Below are 26299 nucleotides of genomic sequence, written 5' to 3'. Positions count from 1 at the left end.
ATATTTGTTCTTACCTGTTTCATGTGTGTATGTAAAATCTGCAAATTTCCAAGCAGAAGACAGAATCGAACTGCCATTTGCTTCCACAGAAATACCCAAAGTGAAGTATTTTGATTTTGTCGAGTTATATCGAAAGAATGCCAGAACTTCATACTAATACAGCTATAGAACACACTTATGCAATATATCTATGAGGTTCTCATACTAATAATACTAGACACATCAAAAGGCTGACGTCAAGATGATATTATTTTTGCAGAAATTCTCAAGGCCCCAAGACCACAAGTGTGGGATGTAACAGAACAATACTTGTGGCTTGGCTCCTGAGAACTCATACACTGAGAAGGGTAAGAAGCTCATAATGATGAAGCTGATTATTCACAACTGTTTACATCACCATTGCAATGTTTAAAGAGAAGCAGATGGGATGATCATTGGCAGGATAAGAAAGGTTACCCATTCTTGAAACTAGAACATACCATTGTATATTTTCATAGATTGAGAGATTCTGTAGAAATACAAAATATTGCTGTGAAACACTGAGCTGTGACTATTTAGGTCTGCAGCAATGGAGAACAAAGCTGTCAAAACTAAAGAACAATAAGATAATTATCAACTACTCTAAAAGAAATTTCGAGAGGTCCACGGAAGATGGACGATAATTAAAAACCTCTTTAAAAAAAGAGACAATGGAAACATAAGGGTTGAGATGATAAAGGATACACGAATAGATTAGGATCGATAGCAATTGGAAATGCAGTAAATTAAATTGCAGATGCTATATATATACATATATACACACACAGAAGTGTGTGTATATAAACATGAACTGGACAAAGATGAAAGAATGATACAAGAACTCTGAGATGGTGTCTGAAAGAAGATATAAAGATTTTTATTTTAATTAAAAAAAACAGAGAGAGAGAGAACCAGTTATGTTTGGGATGATCCAAATGCACACACCCCCAATGAAAATGTTTTTGCTTCTAAACATATTTAATACTCATTGTGAATTATTTGCAACAGAATACAAAAAAAAAAGATATTTTCAGTAAATCCTGTACCTATTCAAAATCAAATATATGCGGCTTTTCACTAATAAACTGTTAGAATATCGCATGTGATTTGTTCGAAAGCAAATTGTTCAGACTGGATTTCCAAGAAAAGTCATTCCATCAAATATTTATTTCTACTAAATGTAAATACTTCCAGAAATCAGATGGAGAACATCCACAAACAAACTTTTAAATAAAATAAAGCCCCACTAATTCTTTCATCGAGTACTCGGGGATAAATCCTTTTATAAATCTGTTTCCAAGCAGGTTTTTACCAAGCAGAGGTAGAGCTATATGCACATACATAGTTATAAGAATCGAAAGAAAGTACACCATAACAAGAAGCACCAAAAGATGATTAATAATAATAATAATAACTATAAATTAAGTCATTTCAACAAGAGAACAAAAGTTTAATTTTACCCGGTTATATGTTGACATCTGCTCAGTACCGGCATCTTCTTCTTCCGAAAAAAATTGCGCGGCAGTTGATCGCCTATTATCTCCTGCCATGGTAATATTCATAAAAATATATAACAGAATAACAAATACGGTAAAAACTATGTCAATTGGCAAAATTTGTATGACATGGTCTACAATTGGATAGGCGCCATTACACCGACTAATTGACGGTGGCGCCGCAGCTGAGTCAGTAACACCAGTAGTCTCCCCTGTTTGTTCAACCATTCTGCACTGTAAAGAATTCTTGCCCCTTTAACTGCTTATGTAATTCTAATAATTCTTCTTTCACGCTAATAGGTAGCTTTTTATTTTCATTGAGTGCAATTCAGTTTGGACAAATAATGAATTGTGAATATTTCTGGCGTACCCAAACATCTAACTATCTATTTACCTACTTACCTACCTACCTATCTGTCTGTCTGTCTGTCTGCCTGTCTTTAAAGGATCTCATCCTAATTTCATTCTCCTCTATTTTCTTTGTTTCTATTTTTCTTTTCTGCTTTTTTTTTCAACATGTCTGTAATATTCTGTCATCTGTCTAATCTCTCTTACAATCACTAAATTTTATACCCCGTTTCACCTCTCCATTATATCATAAATTCATGAAAGTTAGATAAATGACACAAGACCACACATTTATAAATGGTGTGTGTTTGGTTGGGGTATATATGCAATTAAATCAACTACAGTGCATGACTAATATTGGCCTTAAAGTGATAAAAGTAAGTTCAATGCTAGTAATATCAGAATTCAGAATAGTCTATTAGATATAATATTGTAAATGTAATATCGCTTATATGTGCCATATTTGAAGGCATATAAGATACATTATTTTCCCCCAAAAAATGTCTCAGAAATCACTCCAGGTTCAGTATATGAAGTTGGGCCTCCCATAAGCCCAGCCATGTTGAAACTGGCCAGATCCAGCCTCTCACACCAACCATACAATGTCATTCTAAAACTAAGCAGGCACATCATTGAAATCTCAAATCTATAAGATAATCTCTATATATAAAGCTGAAGTTGTCTGTGTGTGTGTGTGGCAGGTTTGGTAGCCTTCAACTAACACTATCTCCTCTGAGACCCTGCAGTGCAAGCTGACCAAAAATGAGAGAATAATAGAAGAAGGCTTGCTCTTTATTCTGTAGAAGAAAAAATTCAAATCAGACCAAAAATTATTTACATCAAAAAGGTGCTTTTTTTTCTATGAAAATCCCTACTTTTAAAGATTTTTTTACTGCTGTGTCGCCATTTTTCAGTATATTTCAACCAGAAAAATGTTCACTTAAAGAGAATAACAAACTACATAATGCAAAATTTTTACTTTTCAAAAATTCCAATTCTAAAGGGTCGAAAAGAAAACAAACCCGAGCAACGCTGGGCTATACTGCTAGTGTATGATAAATTCAAAACAATGTGAATAGATAAGCAATACATTTGACGGAGAAACCTGAATGCTAATGGGTTTATGCACAAAAAGCTTTTTCATTGAATATGTGCCACTGAAATTGGGTTGTATCTAATATGCCCATGTGTCTTTTATGACATTAAATACAGTATATCCTCGACAGTAATATCAACTATTTATTTCTCAAATGGTACAACTTCATTAGAAAAAACCTGAAAGAGCAAAATTTAGTGTCTGATTTAACAACATATTTAGTTCCTGGATTCTTCCAACAGACTTCACCCACTTGTAAGTATTTGAAAGACTCCCAGTCTTTCCACCTATATTTTTCCTGTAGGTGTTTGGAATGGACATTATTAGCCACATTGATCTTACCAGTCTGGAGTGGTCTGTAAATATCCAGGGCATTGACTCACATTAACTTGTGAGAAAAAAAAAAGAGGTAAAAAAAAAATTCTCTTCTTTAGGTTAAGAGGAGCATCTCTTTTTGGAAACAAGCTGGAAATAAAAATAAATTTATAAATACGGACTCATACAATTTCTGGCTCTTTTCCCCTTGAAAAGAAGTTTTAGTCGGATAAGAAGAGTAGAGACTTGTGAGGTAAAAAATGAAGGAAGGTAACATATATTCATATATGCTGTTCTTTCATTTTCATTTTACTTCTGAGTTTCCAGCAAATAATGATCTCTGCCAAATTCAGTGGCTTCACTTTCAGGATCATGAAACAAAACATTTTTACCACAGACCCAGATGAAATTTTCCAGTCTATACATGAGCAAAATGATTCATAAACGTATCATCCACCCTCAGTTGATCAGTTGTAATTATTATCTTGAGTAACAATGACAATCTTTCTTCACATTCAATATTATCTGAAGTCTTACTTAAACCCTTCACTCCCTAGGGAGCACAGACCATCAACAACTTTTCTCCACTGTTCTCAACTCAGGGCATGTTTCCCTGATGGAAGAATTTCTGCTCCCGAGTCTTGTTTTTGAATTATCAGCAACATTTCAGTAGCTTTGCTTTTTATCTAGGTAGGGGTGTTGACCTGACACAAACCAATTTTTACCTCTGTAAGGAGGTGGTCCATATTAGTGTGGCCTTTATCCTGTGACCTGTCCAGTATGGGAGATACTACCAGGAGCTTGCACTCTGCTGGCATAGCTCTCAGGGTCACAGAGGCATATAAGCCACCACAACACAAGAACTGGACTTTGCAGTGGTATTTGAAATCTGGTGCTGTCAAATGTTAACACTTTCAAAGAAACATTGATAAAAGAGGAAGAAATGGGTCTCACCTACAATTTTTCCATTGATAAACTATTGTTGTCTTCATCTGCTGTCCTCCCAGCATTATATAAATTTGAGCCGATAAGAGAAATTAGTAGTTGTTTGATTTTCTATAAGTAACAGCCAAGTCTTCCTTAAATCACATTCAAACCATCTTGAAAAAGCAAACATTGGCTGATGTATTTATAAGAGGGTTGCAGTTGGTATGACTTTGACCATAGGTCTGCTGGATCAGAACAGACCTGGAGCTAAACAATAAGCATTATACAGGGTATCCATAAATTACCTTTACAATTTGAAAAATTCAGAAAAAAATGAAAAATAAGGGTAACTCAGCAGAGGTTTTTGGAAAACATAGGCAAACAAATACGGTTTTATTAGGAACATTGGAACACTGCCACATGGGCTCCATTGGTTGCACACAATGCATCTAGATAATACAATACAATAAATTGTGTAAGTTGTAAAGATAATTTATGAACAACCTGTATAACTGAGAAATCTTCCAACAGTGATTATCAAATTTATTTTTGGTACAAAATTTACAGCACAAAGGCACTTTATCTTTTTTATCTGGTCTTCTTTCCCTCCAATATTATCTGTCTCAAAACTGACATTTCTTCTCATTCAGCTTTATTTCTTGATTTTCGAATTTAATATAATAAAAGTTAAACTATTTACATCCTCTTCTTCCTTCCTCTGTTACTGCTACTGCTTCCCTCATCATTTTAACGTACTCTTTTCTATGATTCAATGGCTCCCACAGTACTTTTTTAGGCAGGTTTTCCTTGGCTGGATGCCCTTTCCAAGGGCCCAGGAACAGGGAGTGCAAGGAGAGCAAGCACACCCACTAAAATTTTTAATGGATGCAAAATCAAAATTCTTTGCCAGGTTTAGAAAATAGTGTCTAAAAACTGATTTATAAAAAGTTGCTTGAAGTTAGGTTTCTTCTGCGTTGGACAAGCCACATTTCTAAGATTGTCAAGAAGGCTGAGGGGGTGTTAGCATCACTCAGTAAGACCTTTGTCAGCCACTCTCCAGCTATGTATTTAAAATTGTATACAACAATGGTACGTCCACACTTGGAATTTACATTCTCAGTCTGGAATCCCTATCTTGTTCAGCATATAAATCTCCTGGAAGCTGTTCAGAAACATGCAACAAGACGAATATCAGCCATTAGACATCTACCATACTCTGAACATCTTGCTTCCCTGGGCATGGATACATTGAAGCTCAGATGTCTGGCAACTTGTTGACACCCACAAGATTATCCACCATCTTTCCAACAACATCCTCGGGTACCTTTTTGAATTCCATATGACAAACACTCATGGGCATGCTTATAAAATCAAAAAAACGACACAGCACCCATGACTTCGGAAACATTTCTTTCATGTTCAGAATTGCTAAAGCATGGAATAAACTATCCACAGCAGTTGTAAGCGATCGAGACACTACATGCTCCCTGAAATCCACCAACAGTACACCTGAGCACTGTATACAACAATTTCCTTCATCATCATATATATATGTGCGTGCGTGTGTTGACTTTGTTCCCAGTGTTCAATATTTGGTGCAAAACTTTCTCTCTTTTCTATCTATTTCTCTGTCCTCCTCCTCTCCCCTCTTGTGTGCAAAACCTTCCCCATCTGTTTCTATCTACCTCTCTACTGCCTTCCATTTCTCCCTCTGTCAACTTCCTACTGTCTATCTTTATTCCCCTTTTCCTCTGCACTCCCTCTTTCTTTGTACTTGCTCTTCCCCAACCTTCTCTACTCCACTGTCTCTCTTCCTCACTTTTTCATACCAAAAGACCATCCAATTATTTATCACTCATCTTTTTACTACTTGACCAGTGCATAGGTAAGACATGTATTTTGTTTCATCTCCTGCCTAGCATTCACTTCAGACCCCTCTGTTTACCTTTCCACTTTTCATTTTCTTTCCTTTCCTTCTGTCTTTCTTCCCTTCTATCCCATTTTTCTATTCTTCTCCTGAGTCTTCTCATTGTATCTTTGGAACATAAGCACCACTATTTTCTTCCTTTTTTGTTAGTTTCGTCATGTAATGTGATACATTTTGAAATACTTGCAATTTGTATTTTTACTGTTTATGTTTGCTCTGCTTGATATATTTCTTAAATTAAACATTTTAATATGCAAAATATACTTCACATTATTACATATACTATACATTCATGCAAAAAATATTGTATTTATTGATTATCTTCAAAGTTCAATGCCAACTTGCTAAGGCAGTTATGAAAGGCTATCAAAAACAAACACCCAGAGAAACTGATGAATGGGATCTTGTTTCATTAGGACGATGCTTCAGCACACAAGTCCTTGGTTTCAATGGCGGTTGTGTATGACTGGCTTTGAACTGGTTGATCACATTTCCTATATCAATGATTTGGTTCCATTTGGTTATCATCTGTTTCCCAACATAGAAAAACAATCAGCTGGGCACCAGTATCACTGTGATGATGACACCTTACCTGCAGTTGATGATCATTTTGACCAACAGAATAGCTTCTTCACCAGTGTGATCCAAGCACTGTAACTACTAATGGAAGTGTGTGGACAGTAAGAGGAACTATGTTAAAAAATAAACTTCATTTGGTCACATTCCATGAGAGCGTCTTGCTCGGCCTATGAACATTTCAGGCAACACTCATAATAATAAAAGTTATTATTATACCTGCATTTGTTTTAATGTTAACATTGAAAAAAATCCCCATTTTCCATTAAAAAAATTGGACCTGGGTTTGCACCACCTAAATAAATTTTGTTGCTGATCCACTGGCCCTTCCTCTTTCCAAATATAGCCAAACGTGCTTTTATGGGAGATGGGTGAACGTATGATGTCCAGGAAGAAACAAGAAAAAAAATGAAAGGAAAGGAAAGGAGAGAACCAGGAAAAAAAAACCAACATAGGTTACTTCAAATGTTCCATTCCATATATAAAAAGCACCCATGCCAGCACCACGTAAAGAGCACCCATGATGGTGCCATGTAAAGAGCAACCATGCCAGGGCCAGGAAAAAAGGTACCCATGCTGGCACCACGTAAAAAGCATCCATACCACCACTATGTAAAAAATTACCCAAACCAGTGCCACATAAAAAGCACCCATTTTGGTGCCATGTAATAAGCACCCAGGGCACTCTGTAAAGTGGTTGGCATTAGGAAGGGCATCAAACCACAGAAACCATGCCAAAACAGATGACTAGAGCCTGTTGCAGCTCGTTGGCTTGCCAACACCTGTCGAACCATCCAACCCATGCCAGCATGGAAAAAGGATGTTTAATGATGATGATGATGATGATGATCTTTTAATACCTCCGCCTTAGTGAAGGTGGAAGTATTGTTTTCAGTCGTGTTCGTTTATCCGTGGACAAGATATCTCAAGAACCACTGAATGGATTCAGATGAAACTTTCAGGGATGTTTGGCCTCATGACTGGCACAAACTGATTAGATTTTAGGATCAATCTGGTACTGGACAAGGATTCTGGATTATTTTTCCTGTTTTTTACTTAATTTTTGAGAGCGGCTGAATTCATTTTTAGTATTCTTATTTGTGAGAGCAGTCGAGTTTATTTCAGATATTCTCATTTTAAAAATCATTTCTGGCTAATCATTGAGAGGATGTGGGTGTTGCCTTGGCAGAGGTTTGTGCTCTCTGAGTGCTCTTGTTTTTTTTTTTTCATTTTAATGAAAATATTTTATTCTGATGTTTAAAGAAAGATAAAGATATCATTTTTTAATAAAGTAATTTTTATTCATTCTGATCATGATATGTCTTTAAAACTGAATTCAAGATGCCATGAGAGAAAATCAATGCCTGCAATTCCACTGCAACATTTTCTTCTCCTAATTGGTCGAGTTTAATGACAAGATCATGCCAACTTTCATCAAGTGGAAATTCTTCAAGGGATATTAAATCGTGAACAATTGGGTTGTTTGTATTTTCTGAAACTGAAATGACAAGAAGCAAATAGTTTTAGGTTGGTACTACCAAACTAAATAAATAAACAAAATAATAAACTGGGGTTATTGTAAAAGACACTTATCCCAGGTACAGGCATGGGTGTTAGATTAAGGGGCTTGCTTCCCAACCATTAACTCTTAGGTTCAGTTCCACTGTTAGACATTTTAAACAAGTGTTTTCTACTATAGCCCTAGACTGACCAAAGCATTGTAAGTGGTTTTCGCAGACAGAAACTGAAAGAAGCCCATCATATGTGTGTGTGTATGTAGTGAAGGCACATGGCTTAGTGGTTAGGGTATTCAGCTCACAATTGTAAGGTTTTGAGTTCAATTCCTGGTGGCATATTGTGTCCTGGTACAAGACACTTTATTTCACATTGTGCCAGCTGACAAAAGCAAGTTGTACCAGCATTTCAAAGGGCCAGCCTTGTCACATTCTGCGTCATACTGAATCTCTCTGAGAACTATATTAAGGGTATGCACGTTTGTGGAGTACTCAGCCACTTGCATACTAATTTCATGAGCTGGCTGTTCTATTGATTGGATCAACTGGAACATCAGTTGTCATAACCGATGGAGTGGCAGTGTGTGTATGTAAACCCTCATCCAGAAATCAGGTAATGCTTGTAAATGAGAGTCATTCTCATACAAGCGAGGTTGTTCTTTCCAGTCTTCAGAGAAAAACATGTCTAGCTAAGGGATAATATTGCCTCATTTGGTAACAGATGAGGGTTGGTGACAAGAAGGGCATCTGGCATGTAAAAGCACCTACTACACTCTTGGAGTGGTTGGTGTTAGGAAGGGCATCCAGCTGTAGAAACTCTGCCAGATCAGAGTGGAGCCTGGTGCAGCCATCTGGTTCACCAGTCCTCAGTCAAATCGTCCAACCCATGCTAGCATGGAAAGCAGATTTTAAACGATGATGATACAAGCAGTGTCATTCATTTCCAATATTCTGTGAGAACACATCAACGTAAAGGTAAAGTTACCTTCTCAAGTCATGCTGACGCATAAGGGTCAGCTTCCCACCTGGTTGGGACACAAATTCCCCACCTGGATGGGACACCAATTCCATTGCAGGGTTACTCAATTTTGCCAGCCTAGTGTACTGGAGCAACGTGAAATGAACTGTTTTGCTCAAGAATGCAACAGAATGCCCAGCCTAAGATTTGAAACCACAAACTTTTAATCATGAGTCCAACACCCTAACCACTAAGCCACATGCCTCCACAGAACATGTCTGGCCATGGGGAAGTATTACCTTAATTGGAAACAGGTGACAGAAAGAGCATCCAGCCAGTGAAAATCTGTTTCAACAAACTCCATTTGACCCATGCAAGCATGAAAGAGGGGACACTAAAAGATGATAATGATGATATATATGTATATATACAAACACATAGGTGTATGTGTGTGTGTGTGTGTGTGTGTGTGTGTGTGCACGCGTGCACATCTTTGTAGTTGTCTTGGCCCCGCAACTTAGCAGTTTGGTAAAAAGTACCAATGTTAAAATAAGTACTAGGGTCAATTTAATTGACAAAACCTTTCAAGACAACGCCCCAGCATGGTCATAGACTAGTGACTGAAACAAGTAAAAGAATAAAAGAACACCCATACTGACCTGTGTGAGTAATTTTTCTCCAAAACTTCCGCAAAAGGTTGATGTCCTTTTTAATTAAAAGTGTGAGCATTCTATGAAAACTTATCAATGGTTTAATGGTATTGCTTTGTGAATCAGTATTCAATACCAACGAACTAGCAAACTGAAGAGTTGGGAAGGCATCAAAAGCTGCTTCATAGTCACTGCTATCAAAATCAGCCAACGATTGGGCATAGTATAAACCATAAACAATGCGGTTTTGTTTTATCAATGCGAAAGTAGCCTCTCTATAAAGACCCAACTGTGTGTAAATAAATTCAGCTAATGAGAGGCACCCACATGAACAGATCATTGAACACTTGCAATATTCTCTAATCAAATCACCTGCAGCTTTTGTGATTGTTAATCTGCAATGATATAGAATATATTATTAATATTAAACTAGATGCATCAGAGATTAAGGTAAAGAATTGATCACAAGCTAATGAAGTTAAACTTTGCCACAGATTTCATCTAACTGCAACATGTAATGTTTGAATGACTCGGATATTTTTTCAGACTATTTTCACTTATTTCATCTCACAAATAAACATGATTAAAATAATTAGTTGAGAATTTTTTTCTTTTTTACTTGTATCTGGATGAAGGGGCAATGTCCATGGCCTTTGCAGGTCATCTGAGACCGGTAAGATTGATGCCATTAATGTCCTCTTGAGCCAGTGGGAAAGACATATGTAGAGAAAGAATTCTAGAGGCCCAATGTTCTCAGACAAAAGGACCAAGCACAATGATTAGTCCAGGACCTGGGCCAAGTTGGATGGAATGCTTGAGTAGTAAGTGAAATGAACCTAACCAGCTACAAAGAGCAGAGGCCATTACAATAGAGGTAGAAAAGGCAGAGAGAGAGGAGACAGCATATTTGTAGGCCAGTGGTTTGAGCATGTCTGTGAGTGATTTTATGCCAATCATTTGAGTGAAACATTTCTGGTTGCAGTCAAGTACATTTGTGCATCTAGTAGCAGCAATATCCCAGATGTGAGAGCTCACATGTAATATAAACTAAATTGTAATTGGATAAAAGCATCATTTTTCCTAAATCAGAGAAGGAATTTTGATTTTTTCTTTTTTAAATAACATATCAAAGGAAGAACAATGTATTACCTCCAACTAACAAACTATTTTCAGGATTTGGGAAACAATACATTTAAAAATACACACAATTATAGAATTATGATAATCTCATTACAAAAGTCCATACCAACACAGTTTTCATTCTTGCATGTAACTACTGAATCTTCTTATACCTAGTTTATCTTTCTGCTCATCTGTACCACATATTTTGTAAAACTTTTGTAAATCTAAATATATTGCCACTACCAAAAAAAAAAAAAAAAAAAAAACCCACTTTGAAGGTCTTAAGAATAATTAAGAATAAAAAACATTTCAAATTCAAAATTATAAAAGAAATCTGTAACGACGTCACTTCAAAGTGTTTCCAACATCACATCTCTCCATTTGTAACATTCTTTTTTATAATTTTTTTTCATGAGGTTCAAGATAATGAGACCAACTTTTACCAGTTCTGCTCATGTTTTCCTTGATCTTTCTCTTCCACAGTTTCCTTCTACTTGAATATTGTAGAACTTCTTTACTATCTATTTTCCTCTATAGGCATCATATGTCCATACCAACAGTCTTTGTCCTTACAAATTACAACTGAATCTTCTTACTTCTAGTTTATCTTTCAGTTCATCTGTACCACATAGTTCATGCAGACTAATATTACACATCTGGTAGAATATGCCTGCTTCATTTCTCTCCAGTCTTCACACATCCTCTGCATACAGAGCCCATGGATATGGACTCATGGAATATGCAAAAACCAATAACAAAACTTTGCTTTAAATGAATGACAAAAAAAATGATATAATTCAGAACTAACTTTTTTTGGGACAACCAAAAGAACAGCAATTGAAACTCTCTTTCTTTTAAAGTACAATGTATACATTCTAAGGATATTTGTTCATCTGGTATTTGGTTTTCATCTTCCACTGTTGAGAGTAAAGCCTTGCAGAAGATAAAGGATGGTGAAGGTCGCTCACCAGGAACTGTTGGTAAATCTATGAAAATATTTAAAAAAACCTTGAAGATTTTGAATACTGCCTCACCTCAAAAATTGCTGGCCTGGCACAAAATAATAAAAGATTATTATTACTATTATTGAGTAAGAGAACAATGTTTGGCATTAAAGTGACACTGGGGTACAAATATATGAAGCCCAATATACCCATCATGACTACCTGTCTGATAAGGGTACACCAGGCATTTGCATCACAACCATATGTGCACAACATGATGACCTCGTATCAAGATAAAGCGTATAGCCTTGCAAGTGGGATCCAGTTAAAATTTTCTTCAGGTCTAGCAGCCTTTCCCACTCAAAAGGTCCCTAAATAAGGTTTGCTTAAGGATGATGAATGAAACACCCAAGTTTCCAGAGGTGAATTATTCAAACCCCAAAGAATTCCTCTCAACACATGGCTATGGTGCTTCCCCACTACTTCTCTTCATGATCAAGAATGCACATCTCATCAGCCACTAAGAGACATGCTCAACTGGTTAAGGTCAAACAACTGACAAGCAAATTTGCAGTACTGAGCAGAATATTTGCTGCAGCCCATCTTTTATACCAAGACAAAACAATGTACATGATAGCACTTCCAATCAGTTAAGATCAGAAGCCATGAGAGCTACTATTTTATATTGCATCAGAGCATTGTTGTTGTTGTTGTTGTTGGTGGTGGTGGTATTATTATTATTTTTATTATTATTATTATTATTATTATTACTAAGGCAGTGAGCTAGCAGAATCATAAACCTACCAGGCAATATGCTTAGTGGCATTTCATCTGTCATCACATTCTGAGTTCAAATTCCACTGAGATCAACTTTGCCTTTCATCCTTTTGGAGGTTGATAAAATAAATACCAGTTGAGCACTGGGGTTGACGTAATGAACTAGCCCCCCCATACCCCACCACCACCACCACCACCACCTTGCCTAAAATTTCAGGCTTCATATCTACATTAGACAGGATTACTGTTATTATTACCCCCACCTTAGCAAGGATTCTGGATTATTTTTCCAGTTTTTTTACTTAATTTTGGAGAGCTGTCGGGTTCAGTTTTAGTATTCTCGTTTGTGAGAGCAATCAAGTTTATTTCAGATATTCTCATTTTACTCTGACTAACCATTGAGAGGATGCTGGTGTTGCCTTAGCAGAGGTTTGTGCTCTCTGAGTGCTCTTGTTATTATTATTATTATTATTATTATTATCAGTATCTTTTTCCCCACACCATCATCATTCAATCAGCACTCTACCAATATAGCAAGAAGCACAATTTTAAAATCAAATATTTCTATGAAGCATATATAAAAAAGGGTAAAGACTTCCTTCGGTTATGAATGACCATGGGACTGCACCTAGAAAGTTCCTCTCTGGGGCACAAGTCCATGCAAGGTTGTTTATGGAAGACCAGCAGTCACCCATGCATACCATCTTCCCTTCTCCATGCCACTGATGCTATCCAAGGGATACAGCTTGGCATCAGTGATATTGCAACTCATTTCTACAGTTGAGTGAATTGGAACAATGTGAAATAAAGTGTCTTGCTCGAGATCACAACATACAGCCCAGTCCTGGAATCAAACTCACTACCTCATAATTGTGAGCCTGACGCTCTAACCACTGAGCCAAGCACCTTCACAAAGGATATATATTATATTTAATATAGATTTTTAACACTAACCACAAAACCAACTTTTCAAGGGGTGTTATAAGTAATTGAATCAACTGCAGCATATCGCTGATGTTTATTTAATTGAATTCACAGCAATAAAAATTTTAAATAAATCATTAAATGATAGTATGTGGGACAAAAGTAAAACCAACCTGGTAAATAGAGTCAAGGGAGATAATCCTTTTTAGAGAATACTTGCACGAGATTACAAGTTTAAAATTTAAATCAAGGAAAAAGGAAGAAAATGCATAAGTCTGTGGGGTGTGGGGTCATACAATGTTGCAGTATGTCACTGCATCTACCATTTATTGGTATTTGCTCAGGTGGTCGTGGCCAGTCCTCCAAATATTGTCCCAGCCATTCCCTGTTTCTGCAAGATACTTCCTCATTTGCTGTGACTATGTGGGATGTGACCAACCAACACAAGCCGTTACTCCAGCCAGATCCTAACAGAAGAGGACAGGATCAAACTCAGAAAATCGAGCAACATGGCCAAACAGTCTAAGGTGATGCTCCTGAATCATACAAGTAACATGATGCATCCCAGCTTCTGAACATAGTTGTTGGTTGTATATGAAATCCAAAATGAAGTGAGTTAATGGCTCGCAGGACGGCCTGCTGTGCTTACTTTGGATCGTAGGGGTGACCTGCTGTGCTTGAGGAGACCAACTGAGTCAAGTACATCAACATCAAAATAAAAATCAATGGAAATTGTAGTTGTGATACCTGAGCCGGTGGCACATAAAAAACACCATCCGAACGTGGCTGATGCCAGTGCTGCCTTGACTAGCGTCCGTGCCGGTGGCATGTAAAAGGCACCAACCAATCGTGGATGTTGCCAGCCTCCTCTGGCCCCTGTGCCAGTGGCATGTAAAAAGCACCTAGTACACTTACGGAGTGGTTGGCATTAGGAAGGGCATCCAGCTATAGAAACACTGCCAGATCAGACTGGTGCCTGGTGCAGCCTCCTGGCTTCCCAGACCCTGGTCGAATTGTCCAACCCATGCTAGCATGGAAAACGGACGTTAAACGATGAAGATGATGATGATGATGATGATGATGATGATAAGGAACTTTTCTGTTTGGCTGTAAATTTTCAATTTCTTCAATCCCTACTGGAATTAATTTTATATTTGGTGTAATGATATGGGTTTTTTTATATGCTTAATCATTGCTTTGAAATCCATATTCACAATAAATAAAAAAATAATGAGTTATTAGCTTTTAAAGTTTGCAAATTTTGGGTAATTTTAGCCAATCATAATCCACAGACACATTCATTCCTGTTTCCATAGTAACAAGCCAAGCATGAGAACTTTTTTGTCGGTGAAAAAGCACATGTTGACAAGTATATTTTACTTACTGAGATGGCTGTCAGATGTGCAAAAAATAATAGCCAAATAGGCCTTAAATCATATCCCAACAATTGCATGAATTCATGTAGAATACAAATTCACAAGAATTAACTGTAAATTCCAAAAAATAAAAAAAAGTTATAAGGGGTTATATGGCGGGCATAAAGCAAAATTTGATTTCTCTTTCTCTTTCACTCGTTTCAGTCATTTGACTGCGGCCATGCTGGAGCACCACCTTTAGTCAAGCAAATCGACCCCCAGGACTTATTCTTTGGAAGCCTAGTACTTATTCTATCGGTCTCTTTTGTTGAACTGCTAAGTTACGGGATCGGAAACACACCACCACCGGTTGTCAAGCGATGTTAGGGGGACTAACACAGACACACAAACATAATATATATATATACATATATACGACAGGCTTTTTTCAGTTTCTGTCTACCAAATCCACTCACAAGGCTTTGGTTGGCCCAAGGTTATAGTAGAAGATACTTGCCCAAGGTGACACACATTGGGAATGAACCCGGAACCATGTGATTGGTAAGCAAGCTACTTACCACACAGCCACTCCTGTGCCTATTTGTTTACAAATTTGATTTGTTTACAATTTAATTTGTCGACAACACGTGCTATCACACACAAAATGACAGCTTCCAAATCTTATTTTCTGACTGGGTGAAAATTATCAAACTTTAAACCTCTATAACTTTTTTAAAATTTTTCCATAAAATGTGAAATATCTCCTGAGATTCAGCTTGGAAAACTACATTAATATATCAAATTTTAAACTTTTCAATAAATTTTAAATTTTTGAAAATTGGCAGCCTAACTGAAAAGATCCAGTGATAACCTATAATTCTCCAAAGTGTCCTGGTACCAGGATCGTAGAATCATCATCATTATCATAATTATTTAACATTGTCCATGTTGGCATGGGTATTTTTTTTTTTTTTTTTTTTGTACTTGTTTCAGTCATTTGACTGTGGCCATGCTGGAGCACCGCCTTTTAGAGTGGTGAAAGAGTACAGCAGGGATCACCACCTCCTGCCGGAGCCTCGTGGAGCTTTTAGGTGTTTTTTTCGCTCAATAAACACACACAACGCCCGGTCTGGGAATCGAAACCGCGATCCTCCGACCGCAAGTCCGCTGCCCTAACCACTAGGCCATATATATTTAAACTTTTTTTTTTTACTAACTCAATGCAAAGATCTTAAAATTGTTAGTCTTAGGTAATCTTTTGCAGTATAGAAAATCATTCAACAGACCTTTGAATCTCTGAAATGTAGCCATTGTGCGTAAAATGCCTTTTGGGCAGACAGCAGCATGCATTGCAGCTTCGGCATAAAGTAGGTTTTCAAACATTTCGTTAAATATTTCAATGTTCTCCAACATTAGTTCAGCCTCTTTTTCATCATCTGGTTCCTGTTCTTGTAATACTTTTACAGTGCTGGTGGCCACTGCATGCAATGTGTTGTCTAAAATACACAATATATACAAATGATTCAGTTTTTAAGAATCTATTTAAAATTGCATTATTGGATAAATAATATCGTTTTTAAACACTAGTAACTTGCTTAAACATTTAATCACAGATGTATTTATCTCAATGAAGAATGTTTTGCCAAGAGATACAATATTCACTGCCAAATATTCCTAAATTAAAACTAGTACATCTGTTTATCACAGGAGTTTGGTTAAAAGAAAATAGTGATAAAGGAAGGTGGCAAACACTGTGATGATGGTGACACCATGCAATGTTCCAGTAACATTTTAAATGTTTTGTAACCCTTAATAGTGTATTAATTAACTATCGAAGATTTTGATTTTGTTTAATGTCTCAAAGAAGGTGGCAAGCTGGCAGAATTGTTAGCACCTTCAGAGACAAGGTTCTAGCTGAGAAAATAACTGAGTATCACAGTTGTTACATATTGCATGTAGAAAACTACATTAATGTATCAAATTTTAAACTTTTTAATAAATTATTGGTAGCCTAACTGAAAAGATCCAGTGATAACCAAAGTGTCCTGGTACCAGGATCATAGAATCATCATCATTATCATAATTATTTAGCATTGTCCATGCTGGCATGGGTATATATTTAAACTTTTTTTTTTTGCTAACTCAATGAAAACACATTTAATTTCTGGTGTAGACACATAATAAGGTAGCAAGCTGGCAGAATCATTAGTGCATGGAACAAAATACTCAGCAGCATTTCTCATGATTCTTTAGTTCCTGAGATCAAATCCTACCTAGGTCAACTTTGTCTTTTATCCCTTTGGGGGTTAGTAAAATAAAGAACCAATCAAGTACCAGGGTGGATGTAATCAACTTGTCTCTTTCTCTCAAAATTACTAGACTTTAACCTGCCAGTAGACTGATGTCCCAGTCAGAGAGAATGTTGTGATCTTAGTCACTTGTATGCCATAGAAACTAGGTAACTGCTCTGATGAATTCTGGGGCTACAGAAAAAAAAACCTAAAATGTATATCATTCTTGTGAATGCCATTTCTCTCCAAGCATTTAACCACAATCAGCCAGCAGATATGCTATTTCCTCACTACTTTTTCTGTCCTTTTAACAACAGCCTCTGCTCTTCATGATCAGCTGTTTGTATTCCACCTTCATCCAAACTCAACGACACATTCATCTTCCCTCCTCTCTTGTAATGTCACTATATAATACCTTCCTTTCAAGGCCTTCACTAACAACCCCTGATACATCTTCTACATAACACCAACCCTCTAGAATTTCCTGCCTACTCAATGTTTTCTTACAATTGGTGACATGCAGTTGTTCAAAATAAACTTCAATTGCATCAGCCATACCAGTCACAAAGGCCTGCAAAAGTTGTGGGCACAGCCCCTTCCTTCTGACTAAACCATTTTATACAAAAACGTAAAATGATAAAGTGAAATGAAATACAATTACAGTGTGAAAGACACATGTTAGCCATTCAAAAACACACAAAAACTCTTAACGTCACTTAAATATTTATTATTTGGTGTGAAAATTTTCATCAAATAATGTTTAAGTGAAGTTAACAGTTTTTGAGTACATCTGAATGGTTAACATGTGCCTTTGTCACTGTAATTGTTTTAGCTTCAACAAACTGTCTCAGATTAAGTCACTGGCCAGACAAATACATCTCTGAAATGAAATAGCTCAACCCAAAACTGAACCTGTAATGCAGGTTCTATAACCTAGAATATACTCTTTTCTGTGTTTGCATTGGTCACAGGGAATTTGTTGAGGCAGATATTCTATGGCCAAATGCCCTTCCTTTTGCCAGCCCTCACCTGTTTCCAAAAGAAGGGTAATATTTCCTTATGGCCAGAAATGATTTTCATAAATGTTTAGCTAACCTATGCTAGCATGGAACATGGATGTTAATCAATGAAGATAGGATACTCCCACTCTCTACAGTTTCCACTATACAATAAGAAACTGTATTCTGGAAATTACAAAATGAGAGTAAAACAAATTGCTTTATTGATTTTGAGGACATGAATTAAAATGGAGAAATGCAAAACATAAAAAAGAGAAAAATTCTTAAAACAGACCTTTTTCACCAATTGTGGTATCAACAGATAAACGCAAAGCATGTGCCACAATGTCACCAACAGACCAATGGGGAGGTCGTATGTCATTATATGCCAGTGCTGCTTCATAGCCAACTTTGATTCTTTGCCTTTTGGCCTTCAAGTAATGGCCTTCATTAATCAACTGGTCTCTTTCTGTTATCTTTGCTTTCAATAAGTTCTTCAATTTGTGCTTCTCAGATTTTGGAACATATTTTGTCTTTAATTTTAAATTCATGTCTTTCACACACTTGGTTACTTGCTTTAAAATAGTATTCAGATAATTTATGTCTGTAGACTGCTCAAGTGTGATACCTAAGGAAAAATGATTATATAGAAATGGATAACATATGAACAAATTTCAGAAACCAGATTGAAATCCTTGAAAATAAAAATAAAAAATATAGCTAAATATATTAATACATAGATGTGAATAAAGTTATGTAACATGACAGAAAAAAATCTTAATACATTATTCCAAATAAGAATTTATTTATTGTCTTTCTCTAAAATAAGATATCATCATCATCCTTTTAACATCCATTTTTCCATACTTGCATGGGTTGGATAGATATGATTTCTTGAGACAAATATTCTGTTGCCAGATATCTTAACACAAAATATTGGAAATGAATGACACTGCTTACATGACAGTGGCACTTATTTACAACTACCACACAATATCAAAACAATCTTTTGATTTCTATCTATCATATCCACTCACAAGGCTTTGGTAAGCCCAGGGCTATAGTAGATGACACTTGTCCAAGGTGTCATGCAGTGGGACTGAACCTGGAACCTTGTGTAGCTAGGAAGCAAACTTCTTACTACATAGCCATGCCTGTGCGCATCAGTGTGTGTGTGTGTGAGTATTCTCTTTTACTCTTTTATTTGTTTCAGTCATTTGACTGCAGCCATGCTGGAGCAACACCTTAAGTCAAACAAAGTGACCCCAGAATTTATTCTTTGTTGTTGTTTGTTCGTTCTCGAGCCATTCCTGGCTCATAAAGGCCGGTTTTACGGTTTCTTTGGCATATAGATTCCCTACCTGGACGAGACGCCAGGTGAGCTGCAAGATGCAGGAGGAAAGAATGAGAGAAAGTTGTGGCGAAAGAATCAGCAGAAGTTTGCCATTACCTTCTGCTGGAGCCCCATGGAGCTTAGGTGTTTCATTCATAAACACACACATCGCCCGGTCTGAGATTCGATCCCATGATCCCTTGACCGTGAGTCCGCTGCTCTAACCACCAGGCCATGTGCCACCACAGAATTTATTCTTTGTAAGCCTAGTACTTATTCTATCGGTCTCTTTTGCTGAACTGCTAAGCTACGGGGATGTAGACACACCAACATCGGTTGTCAAGTGGTAGTGGAGGGACAAACATAGACACACACATAAAAACAACAGGATTCTTTTAGTTTCCGTCTACTAAATCTACTCACAAGGTTTTGGTTGGCTTGAGGCTATTGCAGAAGACACTTGCTCAAGGTGCCATGCAGTGAGACTGAACCCAGAACCATATGTTTGGTAAGCAAGCTATTTACCACACAGCCACTTCTGTGCCTATAAAGCATGCATTCCCATGCCAGAAATCGAACCTGGGCTGCCTGGGTAAAAGCCATGTTCTATGGACACAAAGATGTCTCCTGAGGTCTGCTGGTGCCTTGCAAACCTTTTGGCAAATGGAACAAGTTGACGACTCAGTTTGCTTGAGTGCTTGTGGATTATTTACTATGTGTTTTCTTTAGTGGACGGCAAGGCCTGCTTTGCTTTGTGACACAAAACCGCAATGACAGGTAAGGTTTCCATTTAGAGGAGCAGTGTTTTGCCAGCATGCCTTCATGCTTGCACAAAGTTGGTCCCAGTGTCGGAGTCGATTTTGCTCAAATTTTTGAACTGAGGAGAAGCAGGACTGGCATCAGGTCCTGCATTCTTTGCATCATTAGACACAATGGAACCAAGATAAGTGAAGTAGAAAACAGTTTTTAATGTTTTCTCATCCACATATACAGTATTGGCAACAGTGGGAAGATGGTCACAAATGGGCTGATGGACAAGTTCAGTTTTCTTGATGCTGGTGGTCAGACTAAAGGCCTTCGATGCACGCGGGAAGTTTAAAATCCATTGCATGTCCTCAAGAGTGTGTGCTACAAGTGGAAAATCGTCTGCGAAGCGCAAATCTCAAACTGTTCGCACCAAAGTCTTAGTTTTTGCTTTGAAGTGCTGTTGGTTGAACAAGCCACCACCAGTTCTGTATTCAGACTTCACCCCTTCTTTAACATCCTCTAATGCTGTTTACAACATGAAAGAGAAATACAAAGGAAATAAGAGTGCTGCAAGAACACAGCCTTGTTTAGTCCCATTTGAGACTGTGAATGAATTGTACACTTCCCCACTAGATCTGACAGAAGCCATCATCCCTTTATGGAAAGAAATTATGACATTGATCATCTTTTCTGGAACACCAAGCTTTCTAAAGGCAACCCAAAGGACATCCCTAGATACAGTGTCAAAAGTTTTAGTTCAATCTACAAACGTGACAAAAATGTCTTGGTTGTGCTCACAAGCCTTTTCCTGCAGCTGCCTTAGGCTAAAAATCATATCCACTGTGCCTCTACCACCCTGAAATCCACACTGAGATTCAGGCAACACTAAGCTGGCAAGGGTATCATTTAGTCTATTTAAGATAACCCTCCTAAGGATCTTCCCAGCACCACACGAAAGGGAGATACCTCTATGGTTGCCACATTCACATTTGTTACCTTTGTGCTTATAAAGATGGTCAATAGAAGTGTCTTTTGTCCATTGTATGCTATTTTCTATAAGTAGGAGAGGGTAATTTTGCTTCAGCAGAAATCCTTAGTGTTCTATAAATTGTGTGTTCCTGGTATTTGGATCATCTACTATAGTACAAATTTTCCTGGCTAGACAGTACGGAATGTTGCATTTTGTGTTGGGAAATAACAACAATAATATAACAACCAGTTAATGATGTGGATTAAAAAATATCTTTAACATATGGATATAAACTAATTACAGAAGACTCCCACTAATTGAAATAAAAGCAATTGAAACCAACTAAGTTTGCACGTTCATAAAACCATTATATGTAAACTGCAAGTTAATTGGTTAAAATAAAGACGGGATTTGTGCCAGTAATATCAGTACGTGTATGTGAGAAAGAGAGATAGAGTGAGTGAGTGAAGGTGTGTGTCGTGATGATTGACGTCTTTTAAGGTACACACACATACATAGAAAATGTGAGGTCATCGTATAAAATTCTGACAATAGTTGATTTATGGTAAAGATTTTGGCTCAAAACACCCTACTATCTTAATCTGACAATTCTGCCTATTATGAGAAACTGTAACTAAAGATTAAGATTATTAACCCCACAAAGAGGTGAAAGAAGAGAGACAGCATAGCAAAAGTTTTGGCTGACTGTCATCCTGTACTCCCCTTGTTGCTAGCGAAACGGTATATGCCAGCTGTGTGAGCAACTGGTTGTTTTAATGGTGGAACAAACAGGGGAATTCCATTAGAAAAAGTTTTAATCCAGTTTCTAGGTAACTATGGAGGCTAGGAAAAAAATACAAACTGCATTCCAATCTATGCACCCGTCTCCACATGTGTGCCATATTTCACATGAATTCACCCAGCTGTTTGGCTGTGAACCTCAAGACAAGAAAGAATACAATGATCACCCATGTCCAATTTATATTCATCATCGCTTAGCATCCACTTTCCATGCTAGCATGGGTTATTTTTCAGAATGAGATAAAAATCCAAGGCTGTGAAAGATTTTAGAACATTTATAAATAGAAGGTCTTACAGCTGTTTCTAGGATATTTTATATATCCCTTCATCGGAGATGGTGTGAGAAAATGGTTAAGCAATAGTTATTTTAGATAACATATGAAATAGAGAGTGAAGTGGAGGAATGAAAATAGACGTGAGATATGCAGGGATATTGCATCTGTAGATCCATTATTTAGGCAGAATGGTGTACATATAAGATTCCAGTACCTTGTGAGTAAAATCCAATAGTATTTAAAATTGGTCATTCCAAGTATAGAGTTTGTACACAGTGTTATTGAATCGAGGGTTTTATTTAAAGTCATGCTGATATATGACCTATGTTGGACTCCTCATTCGCATAATCACCGAACCTGGAGCTCAACTATAGTCTGTCCATAGCACTTACTCAGCATTACCTGACATCTTTGGGTCTTATTGACACCATTACCTCTCATAACCTCTCTCTCTCTCTCTCTCTATATATATATATATAACAACAATTAAGGAATGGCCTTAATAGGCCATTCGGCCCACTAGAAGAAGCAGCCAGGACTCAAACTGCTAAGTAGTAGTAATTCAGAAATTAAATGAAAATTTAAAAACATTTACCCTAATTCATCTTTAGACGATGCATCGTTTCGGTGTTTTTAATGGCAAACCAGCTTAATTAAATTAAATTAAGTCAATCTACCAAAGGCTACACCTCATCGGTAAAGAAGCCAGGAGAGACGGATATACACGAGGCATCTGTATCAATGCCCTCGGAATATCTGCCCTAAAATTTTCAAAACCATCGTATTCGCGCCAACTTATCAGCAGTAAATATAAACTGCTGATTCAATCTCAGAATTAGTCAGAAAATCATCAATTAATCAATTTAGGGTAGCAAAAAATTCAATAGAAATTTATCGCTACCAGCAGTCTAGTGGGAAAGAGAAAATAGTCAAAGACTATATATATAAATTCAACAACAATTAAGGAATGGCCTTAATAGGCCATTCGGCCCACTAGAAGAAGCAGCCAGGACTCAAACCGCTAAGTAGTAGTAATTCAGAAATTAAATGAAAATTTAAAAACATTTACCCTAATACAGGTTTGAGTCCTGGCTGCTTCTTCTAGTGGGCCGAATGGCCTATTAAGGCCATTCCTTAATTGTTGTTGAATTTATATATATAGTCTTTGACTATTTTCTCTTTCCCACTAGACTGCTGGTAGCGATAAATTTCTATTGAATTTTTTGCTACCCTAAATTGATTAAAATATATATATATATATATATATACACACATTCAATAAATAATAACTATTTCATTTTTAGTATGTTTCCAAGATTAAAAAATTTTCATTATTGATTAATATAAATATTTTTAAAAATTAGAAAAAAATAAACAAACTCACCTGGAATCACTCGTTTATCCACATCCTTTTCATTTGCTACATTCTTCTTTTCCATAAATCTCAGACAATCTGGGCTTTTATCGAATAATTCGTCTCGTTTCTTTACAAGGTTTTTGTTATAACCTCTCTGTATAGCTAGTCTACAAAATAAATCAGACACTATTTAATGAAAAAAATGCTCTTTTTCTTTTATCCAAAAGAATGTAGCTTTCATGCAGATCCCTCCACAGGAACCTGCTCAGCCCCTACCCCTCATCTCCTGGTATGAAACTGACTCCCCCTCCACATACACAGATACCTCTCCCACCTCTTCCAGGGCATGTAGTCCTCCAAACTGTATGGTGACCTCAATAATACAGGTGGCACAAAAAAGCACCCAGTCTCTGCTGTAAAACGATTGGCATTCAGAAGAGCATCCCACAGTAAAAGCCATGCCAAAACAGACATTGGAGCTTGACGCAGTCCTTGGATACATTATATCATTTCAAACTGTCTGATCCATACTGGCATGATGTACAAAACTGTATTTTTGACATGTGCTGGAATTATGTCTTTATGGGGTCAAAAGAGACAAAGATTATCATAACTCCACTGGAAAATAGCATAGTATGCACATTTTATGTTGACTGGCCAAAAGAAAGAAGTTACAAGAACTGATTTACATATTACATTACTAGCAAAAACTTAATCAATGCAGAGAGGATTAACCAAAATAAATGCAAGCATGCACATCTAAGTGTAACAACACATTTTTTAGGATCTTTACCTTTTGACCGACAGATTTAAAAAATGATTTTTTATAACTAAACACTTTCAAACTTCGGACACTGGTAGAATGTGTCATATAAAATATCTTTTACTCTTAACGTTTTTGAGAAAAGCTTATATTTAGGAAGTTATTTCACGTTAAAGTTTTCATGTTTCAGTAATTTCAACCAATCAATGACGTGTATTAAGCTGAATAAAATTACTGCCGTTGTTTGTCAACAACAACTATCGGCGGTGTATTTTTCGTTTGTCACTGTTATTTATGACATCGTTCATGCATTTGTACTGGTTTTAGCTTTAAGGTTTTAGGGTTAGGGTTAGGGTTGTCATAAATAACAGTGACAAATGAAATATACACCGCCAGAAGTTCTTGTTGACAAACAACAGCAGTAATTTTATTCAGCTGAATACACGTCATTGATTGGTTGAAATTACTGAAATACTACAACTTTAATGTGAAATAACTTCCTAAATATAAGCTTTTCTCAAAAATGCTAAGAGTAAAAGATGTTTTATATGACACATTCTACCAAGTGTCCGAAGTTTGAAAGTGTTTAGTTACAAAAAATCATTTTTTAAATCTGTCGGTCAAAAGGTAAAGATCCATTTTTTATATAATAATAATAATCTTGCTACCCATAAAACTATATGCCTGTCTCTATAATCATTCTATTTTCTAAATCTGGAAGATTATAACTTACAATTCTTGAAGCTGATAAATTCTCACTTTAAAATTATGAATTGTTGAACCCTGAGTAGATAATCTAATTATTTGGTTTTTGAGTGTTGGATTTCGTCGTTTGGAATAGCGAAGAGCCTCAATCACATTTTCATATTCTTTTTTTATTGATGTCAAGAGTAATTTATAATTTTGGACATGTTCAATTACCTGAAATTTAAGCAAAATGGTTAGATTTAAAGAAAATTTTAAAACTCAAAAATTTGATTGGTATAAATTAAGTTTTGTCAAAAATGTGTTTTCTTCTATTTTCTGACGCAAATCAAGTAGTTCTGTAGAAATTTGAGATAGATATAATTTACATTTTGAAAGAAAAACAAACTTTTGTTCTTGAAAAGATACATTCTACATTTATTATATAATATTGGTTATTGTTTGTAATTACATCACATGGAAACATATGTAAAACCTAATGCTTTTAGTACAGTGATTGTTGAAGGAGATTATCATCAACATCACCCAACATCCATGTTCTATGCAGGCATGGACTGGGTGGTTTGACAGGATCCACTTGATCCAAGAACTGCATCATACTTCAGGGTCTGCTTTGGCAGGGTTTCTACAGCTGAATGCCTTTCCTAATGCCAACCACTTTACAGTATGTACTGGGTGCTTTTGCTATGTCACCAGTGAGCACTAGTGAGGTTTCTGGGCACCTTGCAAGACTACAAACCCTGAGATGAGTGACTTTATGCTTGGAGATGAGGGGATTAAACTATGAGAAAGGAACAGAGCAAAACAAGTGTTTCTTGTTATAAAGAAGCTATATGACTTCTTACATTTGAGAAAATAGGATGGGAGGGATCAGGTAGGGCTGGAAAGAGATATCATGTTACATTGACAAATCAAACAATGAATATCTCAAGACAGTTTTATACACATTTATACTATTTAATGACATTTCATAAAATTATTCCTATTTCAAAATAACGAAAAGAATTTTTTTGTGATTAACAATTTCTTGTTGTTTTAATGATTATACACAAACTGATTTGCATCTTGTCACTGGACAATGGCAAGGGACAAATACAATTAATGCAGTGTAA

At 36.5% G+C, this 26299-nt stretch overlaps 2 protein-coding genes across 7 annotated transcripts in view; both read right to left on the bottom strand.

Moving 5' to 3' along the window:
• Nucleotides 1-1757, bottom strand: part of LOC115213006 (symplekin) — a 46608-nt gene extending 44851 nt beyond the window's left edge. The window contains exon 1 of the mRNA XM_029781903.2: nt 1479-1757. Coding sequence (XP_029637763.2) covers nt 1479-1742 — 264 coding nt within the window. The 5' untranslated portion in view covers nt 1743-1757. The remainder of the gene's footprint in view (nt 1-1478) is intronic.
• A 6198-nt stretch (nt 1758-7955) lies between these two features.
• The window catches only part of LOC115213249 (clathrin heavy chain linker domain-containing protein 1-like), a 24928-nt gene continuing 6584 nt past the window's right edge, over nt 7956-26299 (bottom strand). For 3 of the 6 annotated variants that reach the window (XM_029782184.2, XM_036503968.1, XM_036503969.1), the window contains exons 3-9: nt 25216-25403; nt 23747-23886; nt 18532-18864; nt 16234-16443; nt 11756-11933; nt 9835-10220; nt 7964-8201 (exon numbers count right to left, since the gene is read on the bottom strand). In XM_029782184.2, coding sequence (XP_029638044.1) covers nt 8002-8201; nt 9835-10220; nt 11756-11933; nt 16234-16443; nt 18532-18864; nt 23747-23886; nt 25216-25403 — 1635 coding nt within the window. In that variant the 3' untranslated portion in view covers nt 7964-8001. Of the gene's footprint in view, nt 8202-9834; nt 10221-11755; nt 11934-16233; nt 16444-18531; nt 18865-23746; nt 23887-25215; nt 25404-26299 lie in introns of all 6 variants that reach the window. The other 3 variants (XM_036503971.1, XM_036503966.1, XM_036503970.1) reach the window with 3 other exon arrangements.

The sequence above is a fragment of the Octopus sinensis genome, linkage group LG6 (assembly GCF_006345805.1).
Source record: "Octopus sinensis linkage group LG6, ASM634580v1, whole genome shotgun sequence".
Taxonomy (NCBI): Eukaryota; Metazoa; Mollusca; class Cephalopoda; order Octopoda; family Octopodidae; genus Octopus; species Octopus sinensis.
Note: the sequence above shows the minus strand (reverse complement) of the source record. Positions and strands in the feature narration are given on the sequence as shown.